Source organism: Kogia breviceps, chromosome 8 (genome assembly GCF_026419965.1).
Source record: "Kogia breviceps isolate mKogBre1 chromosome 8, mKogBre1 haplotype 1, whole genome shotgun sequence".
NCBI lineage: Eukaryota > Metazoa > Chordata > Mammalia > Artiodactyla > Physeteridae > Kogia > Kogia breviceps.
The window spans coordinates 8,145,659-8,163,203 of record NC_081317.1 but is presented as its reverse complement, the minus strand read 5'-3'; the positions used below and the strand labels follow the sequence as shown (position 1 = coordinate 8,163,203).

The following is a 17,545-nucleotide window of genomic DNA, read 5'->3' as shown; positions in this document are numbered from 1 at the left end:
CGGGGAAGTGTGTTGTGTCTGTGTTTGCAGCAGGTGTGTGGGAAATTGACTCTTTTCTATCGTGTATCAGCAAACAGATAAGTGGGTTAGGTGAACACTCAGGAAACGTCTGAGCGCAGAGCTGGAAGCAGCTTCCCCGGCTTGTTCCTGCACCACAGGCCCCGAGTTGGGGGTGCAGTTGGGGGCCCTGCAGTGATGACAGAAGGGTCGGTGGGTGCAGGGCCTGTAACAGCAGGCGGCTCAGTAACACCTTGTCTTTCTCTCTAGTCGGATATATACTTCACAGCAACCGCATCTGTGAACGAGGTGTCATCCGGAAGCAGCTCTAAGGGGGCCAGTGCCCACAATTCTCCTCAGACACCCCCGGGCAGAGATACTCCAGTGTTTCCTTCTTCCCTGGGGGAAGGTGAAGTCCAATTTTTACTGTCTTATGATAGATAGTTTTGATCCGTTCTGATTTCTCTAGTTCATTGTCAAATACTGACATGTGACTACTGCCGAAGGAACTCACTATTTGAAGCCATAAAAAAACTTGCAGTGTCGTTGCATTCTTAAGAAACCTTGTGACAATGCCCCCCCCAAAAAAATCCCATTATGAAAAAAAGTTGTTGCAATGGGGAGAAGGGAGTTGAGGGGCTAGAGAGATTCCAACTTGCCCCAGCAAGTTATCTTTCCTTCTGGGATGGTAACAATATAGTAGGTTTTTATAGCTAAAAGGACATAGTCATAAAACCCACACATTACTCAGCACCCAGCTTTCACTCTGTCTGGCTTCACCCTTGAACCCTGCCCGCAGGCTTTTGTTGTGGTTACTGCCTCGTGCTTTTCCTAACTTCTCACCACATAAGTCGTCACTATGGCTCATTGTCACGAGAGCTTGGAGCGCCCAAGCAGGACAGCTGTGCCTTCCTTGTCGACTCCTTCCTCCTGTGCACACGTAACCAGGAGTGGGTGCGTTTTTCCCCATTTACCCTTGAACACGAGGCCCTTAGAAAACAGAACCGTCGGGCACCCTCACTTTATTGCCCCTAATGAGACTTGGGAGGTCAGCCTGCAGCATAAACTCTTCCTTCATGCTAACTATGTTGAGGGACCAGGAATTGTCCTCTTGTGAATAACACGAACTCTTCTTAAAGTTCTGATGTTCTTTTCAAACTCTTATTTCAGGTGAGATTCAGTCCAAAAACCTGTACAAGATTCCACTCAGAAACCTGGTGGGCCGAAGCATCGAGCGGCCTCTGAAATCGCCCTTAGTCTCCAAGGTCATCACCCCACCCACCTCCATCGGCATCGGCATCGCGGCCATTCCAGTCACTCACTCCTTGTCCCTGTCCCGCATGGAGATCAAAGAGATAGCGAGCAGGACCCGCAGGGAGCTGCTGGGTAATGGCTCTCGATTCTTGTGCTTGTGCTGTTTGTAAAGATACCCGCTGGTTTTATCTGTGGATATTAACTGTACTCAAAAACAATGAGCCCTTTCATAAGGGATTTATAAAAAAAATTATAGTGCACCTACACCGAGGAGTACTATACATCATTTACCCAACGACAACGATGTGTCCATCTGTATTTATTGATGTGGAAAGTGCCCAAACCATGTTCAGGGGGTAAAGGGCAGTTTGTAAAACAGTAGGTCTAGTCTGATATGACTTTTTTAAACATAAGTATCTATGTATGTCTAGTTTCCTAGGAAAGTGTCCAGAAGGGTTTATATCCTGCAGTCCTCAATTAACATTTTACATTCATATATCCAAAATTTTAATTTCCTTGGGGTTTTTTTTTTTTCCATATGCTTTGTTTGTTTTCTTGCGTGTTTGTGGTACAGTTCAGTTATCCTTCTCAAAGCCCCTGGGCTGTGGGGCAGTTCTACGGGGATGGTAGAGATGTAAGATCTTTGCTGTGCCCTCCTCTCTCAATTTACAGGTGGGAGACCAGACCAGAGAAGCATAAAGCGCCATGATGATTGTGAAAACGCTAGACTGTTATAAAGATTTTTGTTCAGAATTGTGAAAACAAAATGAGGAAAAATGGAAATGTTATGTCAAACCAGTAAGAACTGGTTTGAAAACTTGAATTGGCATCTGCACGGCATAAAGCTGCAAGGACAGCTGGCCTTGGTACATGCCTGTCCTGCAGTAATGTTTCCTGACCAAGTGGAGAAGGGGATTCGAACCACCCGACAGGGCAGGCCTTGACATTGGCAAAGTCAGTTGGTCTTAGAAGTTGGTGCCTCCCACGGCACTTTTAAAACATATGCATTGCTGCTTTTAACCCACTATACCCTTAGAAAGCTTGATCTGCCAACTACTATCGTATAAACCACTGTGTTTTTCAGAAATTGAATCTCTGAGTTGGAGAATTACAGTTTCCAGTGGTAGGACTGTAGATTTTTCTCTCCTTCATTAAACTCCTCTGACTCTTTTTTCCCCAATACATATACTCCTTCTAATCAGAAGAAAAAAGACCTTCTACCAACAGGACAACAAGAAAACCAGTTATTTAAAAATATAGACTTTATCATCATTCTTCCTGCCTCGATGCCAATAATGCACCAGTACCCAGCCAAGAGGAAAAGGGCATTTTCTGTCTCTGTGGCAGCCCTGTGGTAATGACCCTCTGACCTGTGACTCTCCCCTGCGATCCAGGCCTCTCCGATGAAGGCGGACCCAGAGCAGAAGGAGCACCAAAGCCCAGGCCAAAAGCCCGGAAGCGGGTGGAAGAAAACCAAGGAGGCCCTAAAGCAGGGACGTTGAGGTCAACTAGCAGCGAAAGGTAAAGAGGGACGCAGCCCCCAGCAGCCCCTTCGCAGGGTGGTGGCCTCTGATGTCACAGGACAGCCACAGGGCCCTTTCTGCTGCCTGATGATGCCACGTGCCGGCCCCTTCGGCCAGCCACGGCAGAGGGTTAGCAGCCAGCTCCTCCCTGGGGACCCCCAGAGAACACTGCCTGCCAGGGAGGGGCCCACACAAATGGGGGACCTCACTAGCAATCCAGCAAATGCACATTAAAGTACACTGAGACTTTTTTTGCTCGCCAGATTGACAGGGATTTTGTGTGTGTGTGTGTGTGTTTGTGTGTGTGTGTGTGTGTGTGTGTGGTATGCGGGCCTCTCACTGCTGTGGCCTCTCCCGTTGCGGAGCACAGGCTCCGGACGCGCAGGCTCAGCGGCCGTGGCTCACGGGCCTAGCCGCTCCGCGGCACGTGGGATCTTCCCGGACCGGGGCACGAGCCCGCGTCCCCTGCATTGGCAGGCGGACTCCCAACCACTGCGCCACCACGGAAGCCCGACAGGGATTTTTTAAAACAAGAATGCTCAGTAAGAGTGACAGGCGCTCTCCAGTACTTGTAGTGGGCATAGAAGCAGGTGCAGCCTTTCTGGATGGCCGTTCAGTATCACATGTCCATGAATATTTGTTGAATCCCACTGATTTGTCCCCTGAGGTTCTCTGTGTCCCTCAATAACATCTTGCCTGCTCCTGTGTGGAGGGCAAGGGGACATGTGTCCAGGCTCCATTAAGTCATTCAACACACATTCTTGGAGCACCTGGCACTGAGCTGGGGATATGGAGCTGAACTTCAGGGGTTCACAGGCTGGTGGGAAAGGGCAACAAAGACATTCTAGGAATTACAGCATTCCAGGGTGGCAGGTGGTGCAGAAGAATGAGGGGTGCCATCACACCACACCTGGGGCAGGGGTGGGTCCCAAACATCAGGAAAGGCTGGGCCCAGTCTCATAAATCAAGCAGGCATTAGCCTGGCCCAGAGAGGGGTGGTACTCACTCACGCTTTAATCCAACGCATTTTCATTGAGCCCCTACTGTGTGACCAGGCCCCTGCCCTCATGGACTTTACATTCTAGTGTGGAGAAACAGATAATAAATCTGTGAACAAATAAGCAAATGCTATCATTTCCATTAGTGACAAGCACTGCAAGGAAATCTTTAAGAAGGTAGTGATGGGGGTGGGGCAGATAGAAGGTCTACTTGAGATGGGGGCTGGGAGTCAAGGAAGGCTTCTTGGAGGAAGTGGCATTGAGCTGAGCTTTGAATGAGAAGGAGCTGGGGGAACAGCCCCTCCGACAGCAGGAATAGCAGGGGTAAAGGCCCTGAAGAGAGAGAGAGAAGAGAGTGGGTCAGCTTGAGCACAGACAAGGATGCAAGGTCAAGAGTGGCCAGAGGGCTTCCCTGGTGGCACAGTGGTTAAGAATCCACCTGCTAATGCAAGGGACATGGATTCGATCCCTGGTCCGGGAGGATCCCACATGCCATGGAGCAACTAAGCCCGTGTGCCACAACTTCTGAGCCTGCGCTCTAGAGCCCGCGAGCCACAACTATTGAGCCCGTGCACTTAGAAGCCACCACAACGAGAAGCCCATGCACCGCAACAAAGAGTAGCCCTCGCTAGCTGCAACCAGAGAAAGCCCGTGCACAGCAACGAAGACCCAACACAGCCAAAAATAAATAAAATAAATAACTTTATTTTTTAAAAAGTGGCCAGAAGCTGGGCCGGGGCTTTTACAGGCTCCATGAGTACTTGTTGAATGAATGAACTCCCTGAATTTGGTCAAATTGGTTTTGCAGGTATCGAGAGAGTGAGCGTCCTGAATGCAGGAGAAAATAGAGAGGGCAGGGGTGGGCTGGGCGGAGGCTGGAGGGGTCGGTAGGGCCAGGGCCTGTGGCCCGCGTTTCAGCCTTGTCCTCAGGCCGTGGGGAGCCAGGGGAGGGTTTTAGACAAAGTGACATTATCCCGATTTTCCTCACAAACACCTGTGTGTCACCGCTGGCCTTTAAAACCCATAACCACCCATGAGATCGGGCTGTCTGCCTGCAGAACACCAGCTCTGCTGGGGTGGGGGTCACTCCTGCACCTCCCCACCTCTCCCCCATAATGGCAGGGGGAGGGGGAGAAGGGCTCCCGAGTTTAGGGGAACAGAAAACAGAGCAGCCAGCTCAGCGGTGCCCCAGGATCCGTTCACAGTGACTTTTCTCCTCTAGGATCACGTCGAGCTCCTTGGAAAGTCCTTCCACTTCCACTTCCGAAGCCAATCCCGAGGCGCGTTACCAGTCGACAAGCTCCGACCCAGACCCTGTGGCTGAGCGAGAAGGCAGCCCAGTCTGGGGCAGCAGCCCCTTTCAGCTCACAGCTTCCTCGGACGAAGACATTATTGACTTGAAGTAAACAGAGTCCCAGTCGAGTTTACCATCTTTAATTTTCTTATGGAGGTTTACACTCTTTAACCAGTTCCGACATCAGTTCTCAACAAAATGTGGCTTTTAGCCTGTCCGTGGTCTACTGGACCAAACCTTCTGCACCCTCGGCCAGTTTGGGTCACGCTCCAATGTCTGGTGCCATCTTAACCTTTGTTTTTTTCTGTTCAGGAACCATCAGTACCCTTGTAATTAAAGGTGGTAGATTTCATTGAGGTTTTAGATTGAAACTTTGAATAAATCAAAAATGTTCATTCTTATTTACTGCAACCTTCTCTTATATTTTATATACTTAGATGGAAAAGTTATTTTTTCATTACAGTTTTGTTTTGTCACATACTGTGTTTCTTTTATAAAGAAAAGCCATTGCTTTGAAAATTTATTATAAATAAGTTTTCTTTCTGCACCTTTGGCCCCTGTTGCTGTTTCAGTTCACTGTGATTGGAACCAGCTGCGTTTCTGCCTACAGACTTTTGAGAAAAGCTGAATTTTTAGATCTTCAAAACTCCTGCTTCTTTCTCTTTGTGTCTCACAAAAAATAATAAGGTATAGGAGCCTGTTAAAGAGTCTTAAGATTTTTTTGGGGGGGGGGGTTATTGTTATTATGAAATCATATAACTAAGAAACAGTTACTCTCCATCATCAAAATTATCATTCTCAAATTCCCTCCTCTTTTTCCAGTCTGCTTTGCTCTCTCACATGAACCAAATGATAATCCTTCCTCTTATCATTATCTGCCTTCCGCTGCTCCCTCCTTAAAGTGAGAAGAAAATGTGAGTTTGGCCAGGTGGGAATGAAACAGTGAGATGTCAGCCTCTAGCCAGGGGAAATCAAAGGAGGGAAACCTAGTTTCGCTGATATTGTAACAATTTTAAGTGGTGTGAAGAAGATAATTTACTTTTGGCTTTAGTCTGATGGATTCCATTTTATTCTGTCTCGTCTTGCCTATATTACCCTTGAGATCATTTCCCCTGTTAAAGTGGCTCTGAGGAGTTCTTCTGCAGGTCTTCTCACTAGTGCAGAGGCCTGCGCTTGACATGACCTTGATCTGATAGATTTCTCAGAAGTTCTGGACCCCACCTCCTTCTGGGCCTTGCACGCTGTGGGGAGAGCTCCCCTCTCTGCCTGTTGCACAGATGGTCCAACATGAAGCATCCGAGCCGAAGGCTGCCTGGTCCCCTTCAGCAGAAGGCAAGAGGTGAGAGTATTAAAGACAGTGCTTTTTAGGTGCACCCGGCAGTCTCCTCGCAGTCTTCGTAGCATTCAGCATTCCCGTTCTTCCTCTGTGTTTTGTTATGCCCTTTTTGTATAAAGGGGGAAAACACAAGATCAACTACATACTGTATCTCAACCTCACCTAAAGTTTTGTGAATTAGATTTTATTATTCTTGCTTTTCAAATAAGGAAACTGAGGCTCAGGAAGGGGCAGTGATTTGAACCTGTGAGTTCTCTGACCCCAGAGCTGTGCTCTCTCCCCTGTCCACCATACAGAGCCAGGCTGAGTGCCTTGTATCAGTTGAATCTGGCTGGTGTTTTTCGTGTTAAAATACTCTGTAAGCTTCATGAGCTTGTATGTGTGTTTCTCTTGTCATTTTTTTTTTTCCTGAAGTTTCTTACTTCTCAGCCTGGAATAGAAAAACCAAGGGCTATTTAGACCATTCTTCCAAAGAGATTGGCAGCAAGTGGCACCCCATGATTTGACAAGAGTCACAGATCTGAGGAGTGGATGTAGAAAGGGCAAGAGGTGGGCCCTACTAAACAGACTGATGGTGCTTAGCTTATAAAGGGGGAGCGGGAGGCTGATCTGGCAGCAGTGTCTGCTTACAAAGGCCAAGAAGTGAACACTGCACACTCATGGGGAGGGAGATGACCAGCCAGAGGGCAGGAGCAGGTTTGTAGGGATCCATGGCTCAGAGGGCTGGCCGGCCTTAGCTGGGCTGCTGGATCACCCTGTTTACAGAAGCCTCTCTGCATATCCCTCAGGCTGAATTGCAAAGTAAACCGTCTAAATGCAGCGCTTGCCCTTGAAGTCTGAGGCATCCCTCCTCTCTGCAAACACCAAGTACCCACTGTCTGGAGCAGGAGATCATGTCCATTGGGGGAGGGAGAGAAGTAAACAGGTGATCACAAGCAATGATAAGTGCTAAAAATTTATGACTGGAGCACAGATGCAGAGGAAGCACAGAGGGGCGGTTGCCTACGTCTTGAAAGACAGTACTATCAGGTGACTGCACTAACCGTACAGGCTAGCATTTGAGTACCTGGCACGTGCTTGGTCGTTTTATGTATTGCCCCTACTCAAAACCCTCCTGCAAGATAGTTAACTGTCATCTCCACTTAGAGAGAGGAAACAGAGGGCCAGAGAGGGATTAGAAGCTAAGCCTATCACTCTCTTAGCCCTGGTTCTTGCCGGAAATACACAGCACTCCACCGCAGTTGCCTGCACCCAGAGACTGCGGCATACAAACGGCGAGATTCTACAGCGCACTGCCTTCATCGTACTCACCTCCAGCAGTGACCTGGGTGCACGCACATAGAGAGGCTGGCTATTAACATCCGCAGGGGACTAAAAATTGGGAGATATTAAGATGAAGATTCCAAAGTCAGGGTTACCTATGAAGTGAGTGGAATTTAACAGGGAGCGTAGAGCTCACTGATTTAAGCCCAGATCAGTTACAGCTATGAGGCATGAGGGGCCCGCCCAACACGGGACCTCAGCACCCGAAGGTCCTGGTCATCGTCGACAACCTGGGCCTCCCCCCGCCCCATCCCCACCCCGAGTCGTGACGAGCACGGAGGTGGGCTGCGGCGCCAAGGGCCACGCCTCTGCCCGGCAACACAGCTGGAGCGCCAGGCTCGGCATCCGAGAGAGTGGCCCAGAACCGTTGTTTGGAGACCTTCCGCCCCGCGGCTCTAGGTGGGCAGAAATGCTCAGGCCCCAGGGCAGCGGTTAACGCCGAACAGGAACCGCGGGCCCGACCACGGAGGAGGCCAGTTGCTGCTGCCCAGAGTGGGCTTGGGAAGTTCTGGGCGCGACTCACGTGCTCCGCCTTCGTCCAGCTCCTAGCCCCATTGGTTGAAGCTAGATTGAGAGGCGGATCCAGGCACAAGTGCAATTCCAGCCCTCCGGCTCGGTGTGAGGCATCTATATGACCCCGCCTCCGAGCTCGCATCACACTCCTATTGGATGGCTGTGTGCTCCGGCCCAGCTACAAACTCCGCCCCCCATACGCTGGATAGCTCTGTCCTAGGGGAGGTTCCAGTGCGCGTCGCCTACCGGCTCTTTGCTTCCATTGGTCTGCTTTGACTTCAAGGGCGGCTCCTAGAGCAGAGGCGAACACCGCCTTGCGTTCCCATTGGCTGATCCCATACCCTCTGCCGTTCCGACCCCGCCCCAGAGCCACCACTCACCGTTCATTGGCTGGCTTTGGCCTGACAGGCCCGTGCAGGCCGCACTCGCGGGACCCGCGGTAGTTCAGGCGTCGGAGCTGACCGGGCAAGCGTTGGCGGCGGATATGACGCCTGGGGACCAGGAGGAGGCCCAGCCGCTCCTGCGGCCGCCGGGCGGCAGGTGAGCGGACAGGGGAACCCGAGCCCCGGGGGCGCTGCCTCGCCCTTCCCGCTGCGCCAGGCCCCGCTCACCGACCTCCTCGTCCCAGCAGCGCTCCCCGCGGCCGCCGCGTCTTCCTCGCCGCCTTCGCCGCTGCTCTGGGCCCACTCAGCTTCGGCTTCGCGCTCGGCTACAGCTCCCCGGCCATCCCGAGCCTGCGGCGCGCCGCTTCCCCGGCCCTGCGCCTCGACGATGCCGCCGCTTCCTGGTTCGGGGTGAGGCCTCGGGCTCACTCTCCAGTCCTCCTGGGACCCTCATTCGCCCACCCTTAAGATGGGCGCCAGGACCCTCCCCCTGCCTGGCTTCGGGCGGGCACTGAGACCCTCCGCCGAGTACGTCCCGGCTCCCCTGCCAGGGGTCGCCCATCCCCTTCCCCCAAGGCCGCTGAGGGTGGGGTGGAGGGCGAGGTTGGGCCGCGGCAACCCCGGCACCCCTCCTCAGCCGGCGGTCGCCCCGCCCCCAGGCCATCGTGACCCTGGGCGCCGCGGCGGGGGGCGTGCTGGGCGGCTGGCTCGTGGACCGCGCTGGGCGCAAGCTGAGCCTCCTGCTCTGCTCCGTGCCCTTCGTGGCCGGCTTCACCGTCATCACCGCGGCTCAGAACGTGTGGATGCTGCTCGGAGGCCGCCTCCTCACCGGCCTGGCCTGCGGCATTGCCTCGCTAGTGGCCCCGGTGAGTGTGTCCCCCAGCCTGGCGCCCTGGGACCTGGGAGAAGGAGCAGACCCGGGGGCCTTATTTCTCCCTGGCTGCGGCCTCCTGCCTTCCTGGCACCATGCCCCTTCCCTGCTACGTCTTCCTTACACTCCAATGGACCTTGGAAATAGCCGCTGTTATTGTCCTTGGTTACAGATGAAGTGAGCTTAAGAAACCTGAAGTCCTTTGTTTAGGCACAGCTTAGGCAGTGGTGAAGCTATTACTGGAGCCCAGGATGGCGCCACTTAACAGGCTCTCTCTTTTGCTCTACAAATAAGATGGCATCTGTAGATGGTCAACAGAAGCCTCACAGTATGGCTCAGATCCCGCCCTTGTCATTCAGACCACTGACTACAGTTTAGCAGGAAAATCTTGTTCTGGTTTGTCCCCAGGGGCAAAGGCTGCTGGGACCTGCCGCTCCCCTTCACTGCTCAGGAACCGGTCCTCCAGCCACTTCCCCTGCTTCTCTCTCACCACCTCCTGAGCCAGCACTGCCCAGGCTGCCTTTGGAGCTGGACATCTGGGTGAAATCCCGGCTCTGCCACTTCCCAGGGCAGAGCACCTCTCTGCGCCTGTAAAATGGGAATAATGCCATTACCTCGTGCTGTGGTTGCGAGGCTTCAGTGAGACCCTGCACATACAGCCCTGGCCCTGGCATGGCCTGTGGAAGGACTTTGGACCCTGGCAGCTGGGATTGTGGGGTGACCCGTGAACTGTCATGAGTCTGGATGATCAACCACCCACACCCTAACCTGGTCAAGATTGAGAGCAGTAGCTCAGAATCCATCCCGTTGCACCTACCACTCATTTCAACTGCATTTGCTGGGTAACAGGCAGCAGCTAGGTTGGATTTTATATTTTGGAGGGGTTTTTTACTGGGCAAAAACACACCTGTCTTAGACATGGGCATAAGGTATGGAATAGCCTAGAAGCATGGGCAAGGGCTTTCTGGCTCCTGAGCCCAGAGGATGCCGCGGCAGTCACTGGTAGCAACTGAGGTGAAGAGTTCCTGCTTTCACTCCAAGGGCACAACTCAAAGTATGGTCCTTGGATCAGCAGGCTGGGTGTCACCTGGAGTTGGTTAGAAAGGCAGAATCTTGGACCACCACACACCTGTTGCGTCAGAATTTGCATTTTGTCAAGGGTATACATACAATAAATGAAAGGTTGAAAAGCCCTTCTCGCCCCCGCCCCACACACATAGCAGCCACTTCTATACCCTTTAAACACCTGCTGCAGATCACTTGGTGGGGGCAGGGAGGTATGCAGAGGGCTCTGCTGACCAGGGCCTGCAGTTAGGAGCCCCCTGGGCCTGCAGCTGTCCCAGTCGAGGCTCTCCTCAGCTCTGAAAGGCTGAGACTTTTCAGTTTTAAGAACTCTTCGACCCCCAGTAAAGTCCCCTCTTAATTACCAACAGGTCTATATCTCTGAAATTGCCTACCCGGAAGTACGGGGGCTGCTCGGCTCCTGTGTGCAGCTGATGGCCGTCATAGGCATCCTCCTAGCCTATCTGGCAGGTACAGTTTTCGTGTTCTCTCTCTTGATAACTGTTAATGGCTTCGTGGCTATTTTACAGATACAGAAACTGAAGTTCAGAGAGGTCAAGGGATTTGCCTGAGGTCACACGGCCACTGCCCAAGATGCCAGGTTCCCAGACCACCTCCCTGAGACCCTGGGTCATGTGGGTCTTGGGACAAAGTTCTGGGGAGAGCTGGAGAAGGTGATGTCCTCATCTTCCCAGAGCAGAAGCCCATTCCAGGAGTGCGGGGAGGGCTGACTGGTTAGGTCAGTACCTTGCTGTGTGGTGACAAACTAGGGTCCTGGGGGTGGAGGGGGCACTCCAGAGTCTTTAGCCTAAGAGCTTGGAGGACCCAAGCCTGTATCCCTCAGAATCAGTACTGGATTTGCAGCCTGAAGGAGGCAGGTTCCAGGGGACCTGAGGGTCAGAGCTGGGGCCACCATGAGGAAGCTTCCAGAGGCAGACTGGAACTGAGCTGGGATAGAAAGAGGGCAGGCTTCATATCTGACAGTCCCAGGTTAGGGGAATCTGCCAGTTACTAGCTGTGTGACCTTGGCCTAGTCACACCGCCCCTGGGAGCCTCAATTTCCCTGTCTTTAAGTGGAGATAATCCTACCTAGTCCGAGGCTGTTGAGGGATTAAGTGACACTGTGAAAAGTGCCTGGCAGCAGGCCCCAAATGAGAATTGTCAAGGAATGGCCTGAGAACCATGGGGGGATGGGGGTTTCGGGCCTGACGGGCCGTGGCAGGGCCTGGGGCACGTGCCCTCTGGTTCTTCAGAGTAGCTGACATGCGGGTCCGTGGTCTTTCATTTTTACCCACTTAGCATCCTGAGTCTCATTCAGAGTCCTGCCAGCAGTCTAGCTGCCTTGCAGGGCCAGCAGTATGCCAAAGCCCCTGCACAGACACTGACGTTCGCGACAGACATGTAGGTCACACCTGTAGAATTTCCTCCAGGTCATCATAATCTGCACTTTCATTGATCAATTTCTGTGAGTTTTGATTGACTGGTTTTCAGTGAAAAGTCTCCCCCAACTCTGTCCCTCTTCCTCTCCGGAGGCGCCAGCCTTGCCTGCTTCTCGGCAGCCTTCCTGAGAGTGTGCATGTAGGAGGACTATGCATATTTATTCTCCCGCTCCTACCTTTTAGACGAATGGTGCCATATACCACGTCAGTACATAGCGAGCGCCTTTGTTTAATGGCTACATAAATGTTCACTGATATACCCCCCATCGTTTCCACAACACTTAGCAATAATAATGACAGTATCAACAACAAACCCGAGCGTAGTCGTGCAAAGGCAGTGAGGTCCCCACCCCTTAAGCTGAGTCCCAGGGGTTGGCGATGGGGCAGGCACTCCCAGAGAAGGTCCAGGCTGGCTCACCCCAGCTCTGATGTCTCACCCACCCCCCCCCCAGGCTGGGTCCTCAAGTGGCGCTGGCTGGCTGTGCTGGGCTGTGTGCCCCCCTCCTTCATGCTGCTGCTCATGAGCTGCATGCCTGAGACCCCTCGCTACTTGCTGACTCAGCACAAGCGCCAGGAAGCCGTGGCCACCATGCAGTTCCTGTGGGGCTCCGAGCAGGGCTGGGAAGAGCCCCCTGTCAGGGCGGAGCACCAGGTGAGGGGCTGGGAGCCAGAGCTGGGGGGAGGGGACCATGAGGTATTGCCCCTTTGCAGCCAGGGGAGGTCAACACAGTCTGTTGCAAAGGCTATACACACACAGTGGCGGGTGGGATCAGGGGTGTTGTCCTGCTCGAGCCCCACTGCTTGGCTGGGCCCCAGCCTTGGACGTCCCTGGGAAAGCCTGAGCCTTGATCTTCCTGTCCCAGGAAGAGAAAAGCTGGGCCACATCAGAGGAAAATGCAGGTGCAGATTTGAGGACTTAGATTTTTTTAAACAGGAATTTGTCAGGCAGGGGAGAAGACTGAGTCTCTGCCCCTTACCTGCTATGTGACCTTTCCATCTTTAGCCCTAGTTTCTTCTGTAAAGTGGGAGTCATAGCACATGCCCGGCAGTGGTGGTGAGGATCAGTGGGGCGTGGGGAGGGGCTTGGCCCAGGCCCAGACCCAAGGCTGGTGGGATTCGGGAACCCTGGGCTCTTTGCTCATAGAACATCTTTGTGGATCCCCCAACAAATCAGGAAGGGACGTGCGGAGGTGAGGATCTTGTCACCTTACAAATCGGAGGCTAAAGTGTTGCAGGGACCTGAAGCAGAGGCTCCCTTACTCCACCAGGCCTCAGGACGGTGGGCTCAAAGCTGGGGCGCCCTCGGGACAGGGTAGAGAGAAGCACTGATGCCCGGTCTCCGTCTGAGCAGGGCTTCCACTTGGCCCAGCTGCGGCGTCCTGGCGTCTACAAGCCCTTCATCATCGGCATTTCACTGATGGCCTTCCAGCAGCTGTCGGGCATCAACGCTGTCATGTTCTATGCAGAGACCATCTTTGAGGAGGCCAAGTTCAAGGTAGAGGGGCCTCTGCCCCGGCCTGCCTCACCTGGATGCCGTACGGGTGGGACCTAGTTCCGGGGTCTTGGCCTGACCCGCCCCGGCCCGTCTCCTCAGGACAGCGGCCTGGCCTCGGTCATCGTGGGGATCATCCAGGTGCTGTTCACGGCCGTAGCGGCCCTCGTCATGGACAGAGCCGGGCGCAGGCTGCTCCTGGCCTCGTCAGGTGAGGCCCAAGGGTGACGGCTCGGCCCTCTGCAGGTGGGTGGCCCAGGCCAGCCTCCCACTACAGGCTGGAGGGTCTTTGCTGAGGTCACCACGTTGAGGGAGGAGGACAATGGCTGAGTGTCCCTGAGAACAAGGCCAAGACTTCAGGAGAGCTCGCACTGAGCACTTGTTCCAGACCAGGCCCGTGCTAACGGCATCGCTGCATCACACCTTAACCTTCGCAGTGAACCTCCAAGAAGGCGCCATCAGGGCCCAGTGTACGATGAGGAAACTGAGGGCCCGGGGCTGAAGTGGCTCAGAAGCTTGTGGTCCTTCTGGGCAAATGACTTTACCTGAGCCTGTTTCCCCTCTGAAACGGGGGAACTGTGGGCCACTGTGAGGATCAGGAGATGATCCGAGTGAGGCTCCTCGTGTTGTGAGCCCCACCGAGCACTTGGTGCTGCTGGGAAAGTGGGTCTGGCCTCTGAGGCTGCTCCTGCTTCCTCAGGCCAGGGAGGGTCTGCTTCCAGGAGCTTCTTGGAGTTTGCTGAGGTTCAAGGTCCAAGCCGGGGCTGGCAGGGCCGGGCTGGGGTGAGTGCAGCCAGGCAGGGCTCTGCTCACTGCCCCTCTCAGAGGCATCCGGGCCACGTTGCTGTGGCCCACAGTGCACTAAGACTCCAGCCCCCCCGGGCCACGTGCCCGGGCCGCGGGCCGCCTCCCCCTGCCCTGTCCTGCCCACTGCCGCGCTCCACCTGCAGGTGTGGTCATGGTGTTCAGCACCAGCGCCTTTGGCGCCTACTTCAAGCTGACCCAGGGCGGCCCTAGCAACTCCTCGCACGTGGACCTCTTGGTGCCCGTCTCCATGGAGCCCGCCAGTGGCAGTGTGGGGCTGGCCTGGCTGGCGGTGGGCAGCATGTGCCTCTTCATCGCCGGTGAGTGGGGGTGCTGGGGGGGGGTAAGGGGGCCGCCCTGTCGCCACCGGGTTCCTGTGGCTTCCAGTGACGCCAGGCCTATCCGCCCTCACCTCTGTGTCTGCAGCTCTGACTGTGTGCCAGGCACCAAGCTGAGCCCGTCTCTGCTCCTCTGACACGACTGCCACGACAGCCCTCCAAGCAGGCCCCTCCTTGTCCTGTTCCGTAGCAAAGGCCTGATGCATAAGAAATGAGGACAGTGGCCTAAGACCCCAGGCTGGGGTCCAGGCCCCCTCAGGCCACAGCTGGGCAGCCCCGCAAGGCTTCAGCCCGGGTGGTCTGCAGCGAGCCGAGGGTCCAGCCCCGTGGGCCCTGACTCCTGTCTTGCTCCCGTAGGCTTTGCTGTGGGCTGGGGACCCATCCCCTGGCTCCTCATGTCTGAGATCTTCCCTCTGCACGTCAAGGGCGTGGCCACGGGCGTCTGCGTCCTCACCAACTGGTTCATGGCCTTTCTCGTGACAAAAGAGTTCAGCAGCCTCATGGTGAGTGCGGGCCCCGACGGCCTCCCCCTCACGTAGTAGTCGGCAGAATCACTCCTGTTGCAAGAGACTTCGGTTCTGTGGCTCTGCGTGCAGGCTGAGGCCCCAGCATCTTGCGACACCATCTTGGTCAGGGGTGAGGGGAGCAGACGGGCCGGGGCGGGTGAGAAACCCACGCTGTGGCCACTCAGGAACCTCCAGGCTGTCCAGGTGGAAGGACAGCAGGGCTGACCTCATCCCCGATTGGACTCTGGGGACACGGGCTGGGAAGCAGGGCTGTGAGAGAAACTCCGGCTTCGGAGTCAACAGGCCTGGGCTCCATCCCCATCTTGGCCGCCTCCCTCTGGGTGACGTTGGGTGTGCCTGAACCAGCCTCCTGGACTGGAAATGGAGAAGGGTAACATACCTTCCTCTTAGGGTTGATGGGAGCATCAGTTCAGTTCAACATTTTGCCACCTTCTCATGGATGGACTGACACAGACATGGTCCCTGCCTCAGGGCCTCCCCTCTGGTGCAGACAGTCAAGCCATTTGTTCAGTCATTCGTTCCCCCGCAGGTCTCCTGGTACCTGTCATGTCCAGGCCTGCTCAGGGTGCCAGAACAGCAGTGAATGAGATGGCCAGGGCCCCCTTTGTGACAAGGGCTGGTAGGACAGTGGACAGTGGTGGGAGGACGAAGCGCCGGAGGCCGGGCCGGGGCAAGGGGGTCAGGTCACGAGAGGAGTGGATGCTTGGGGCCGGACCGGACTCTGTGTAGGGCCTCTGCTGCCCCGGGAGCATGTCAGGAAGACCAGAGCAGAGGCCTGGGGGCGGAATTTACTTGCCGGGAGCTTGGAGGGGACAGACAGTAAAGGAGGGGGATGGCACCAAAGGACCTAAGAGTGACCTGGGGGTGTACAGTGCTGAGAGGCCAAGAGAAAGACTTCAAGGGGGGAGGGGTGGGGTCATCATGTCCCAGAGGAAGAGGAGCTGAAAGGGAGTGGCCTTTGGTTCTGGCACCTGGGAGGTCACTGGAGCTGGGCTGGGAGAGTGGACTGACTCTGACCGAAAGTCACCGCTCCCTCTCCCCTGCACGCATGGGCCCTGAGTGTCCCCGTGTGTGCACACGCCCCCATCGCCACCTGCTGATAGCTCCCCCATTTCCTCCCACACCAAGAAGAGACTCCTGAGGCGGCAGGGACCACAGAGGGCAGGGCCAAAGCTGAGTGTAGAGCGGAAGTCTGCGGGCCCTGGGGTCAGACACCGGGGGAGGAAGCCCAGCTGTCGCTTGATAGCAGGTCTCTGACCTGGGGGCAGTCACTTCGTCACAGTGAGCCTCAGTGTCCCCGCCACACAACTTCCACACCTTGGACAGTGCTCAGCTCAGGCTTCTGGATGGCGGACCCCAGAACCTCCTCCACTCCCCTGAGCCTGGGCGGGGTGGGCCCCGACTGGGGCCTCGGCTTCTCGGCTGGGGCACGAGGGCTCCTGAGCTGCCGCGTCCATGCGTGGCCTCTCCACTCTCTTTGCAGGAGGTGCTCAGGCCCTACGGTGCCTTCTGGCTGGCCGCTGCCTTCTGCATCTGCAGTGTCCTTTTCACTCTGGCCTGTGTCCCTGAAACCAAAGGAAAGACTTTGGAGCAAATCACAGCCCATTTTGAGGGGTGATGACAGCCCCTTCCCGTGAGTGGCTGCCCCTCCTAGCTGGACCGGCTTTGGGCCTCGGAGGGGATGGTGCCCGCCTGTGACTCCAAACTGAGCCTCAGCTGGAGCCTGGACGCCCTGCCTGCCCCCAGGGAGTCAGGAGCCAGGACTGTAGCCCCTTGGAGCCTTGTCCTCTGGGGCCCCTCCTTCCTGCCCAGCTCTCTACAGCCCAGTGAAGCACGGGGACAAGGTTCCCAGCCCTTGGGTCCAGTTTCCACTGCTGCCCTGTGACTTGTGAGGAGGGAACATCTCGGAGACGCTTTGTTGTCCTGTGGTCAGTCCTCCATGTGCCGTCTCCATCACGACACAAAAGTGACAGCGGAGAAGGGGGACTCTTGGTTCCTCGTCTTCTGGAGAAGATGCTTTTGGAGTCTGGGTGATGGCCATGGTTACTCCTCTCATGTGGCTGCATTATCAGGAAGGAACTTTGCCAAATAAATATTTGACTCAGAAAATCAGGTCATGACCTCTTTGTGTGGGCTGCAGTCCAGAAGGGCATTTTCCTGTCCCTTCCATAAAACTAGGCCTCCCATGAACTGAGTCTTGCCAAGAACATTTATGGATCTGCTTTCTCGTGGTCAGCTAGGCTTGCATTTGGCACTTGGAGGTCTCTGACTCTTTCCTTGGGTTCAGTCCCCTGAATCATTAGTCACCAAATCTTGAGTTCCTCCTGCAAAAAAGAAGCCTCTCTTCATATTAACTTTAATGGAGCTAGAAGTCTTTTACAAATTACTCTT

The 17,545-nt window shown here is 55.0% G+C and overlaps 2 protein-coding genes across 11 annotated transcripts in view; both read left to right on the top strand.

Moving 5' to 3' along the window:
* GARNL3 (GTPase activating Rap/RanGAP domain like 3) overlaps positions 1–6,768 on the top strand; it is a 151,003-nt gene extending 144,235 nt beyond the window's left edge. For all 5 annotated transcript variants that reach the window (XM_059073186.2, XM_067040683.1, XM_067040684.1 and 2 more), the window contains 4 exons: positions 268–406; positions 1,168–1,383; positions 2,646–2,772; positions 4,995–6,768. In XM_059073186.2, the coding sequence (XP_058929169.2) occupies positions 268–406; positions 1,168–1,383; positions 2,646–2,772; positions 4,995–5,178 (666 nt within the window). In that variant the 3' untranslated portion in view covers positions 5,179–6,768. The remainder of the gene's footprint in view (positions 1–267; positions 407–1,167; positions 1,384–2,645; positions 2,773–4,994) is intronic.
* A 1,854-nt stretch (positions 6,769–8,622) lies between these two features.
* Positions 8,623–17,263, top strand: SLC2A8 (solute carrier family 2 member 8). Of its 6 annotated transcripts, none has more exons than XM_059071696.2 (10): positions 8,623–8,778; positions 8,870–9,032; positions 9,281–9,487; positions 10,926–11,025; positions 12,446–12,645; positions 13,345–13,488; positions 13,588–13,696; positions 14,436–14,609; positions 14,985–15,130; positions 16,638–17,263. In XM_059071696.2, exons 1-10 carry the CDS (start codon positions 8,723–8,725, stop codon positions 16,770–16,772), a joined length of 1,434 nt encoding a protein of 477 aa, XP_058927679.1. In that variant the 5' UTR covers positions 8,623–8,722; the 3' UTR covers positions 16,773–17,263. The 6 variants fall into 6 exon arrangements, with proteins under 6 accessions (XP_058927679.1, XP_066896788.1, XP_058927686.1 ...); XM_067040688.1 differs by having other exon boundaries at positions 8,682–8,778; positions 8,870–9,149; XM_067040687.1 differs by lacking the exon at positions 14,436–14,609.
* Positions 17,264–17,545: the final 282 nt, after the last annotated feature.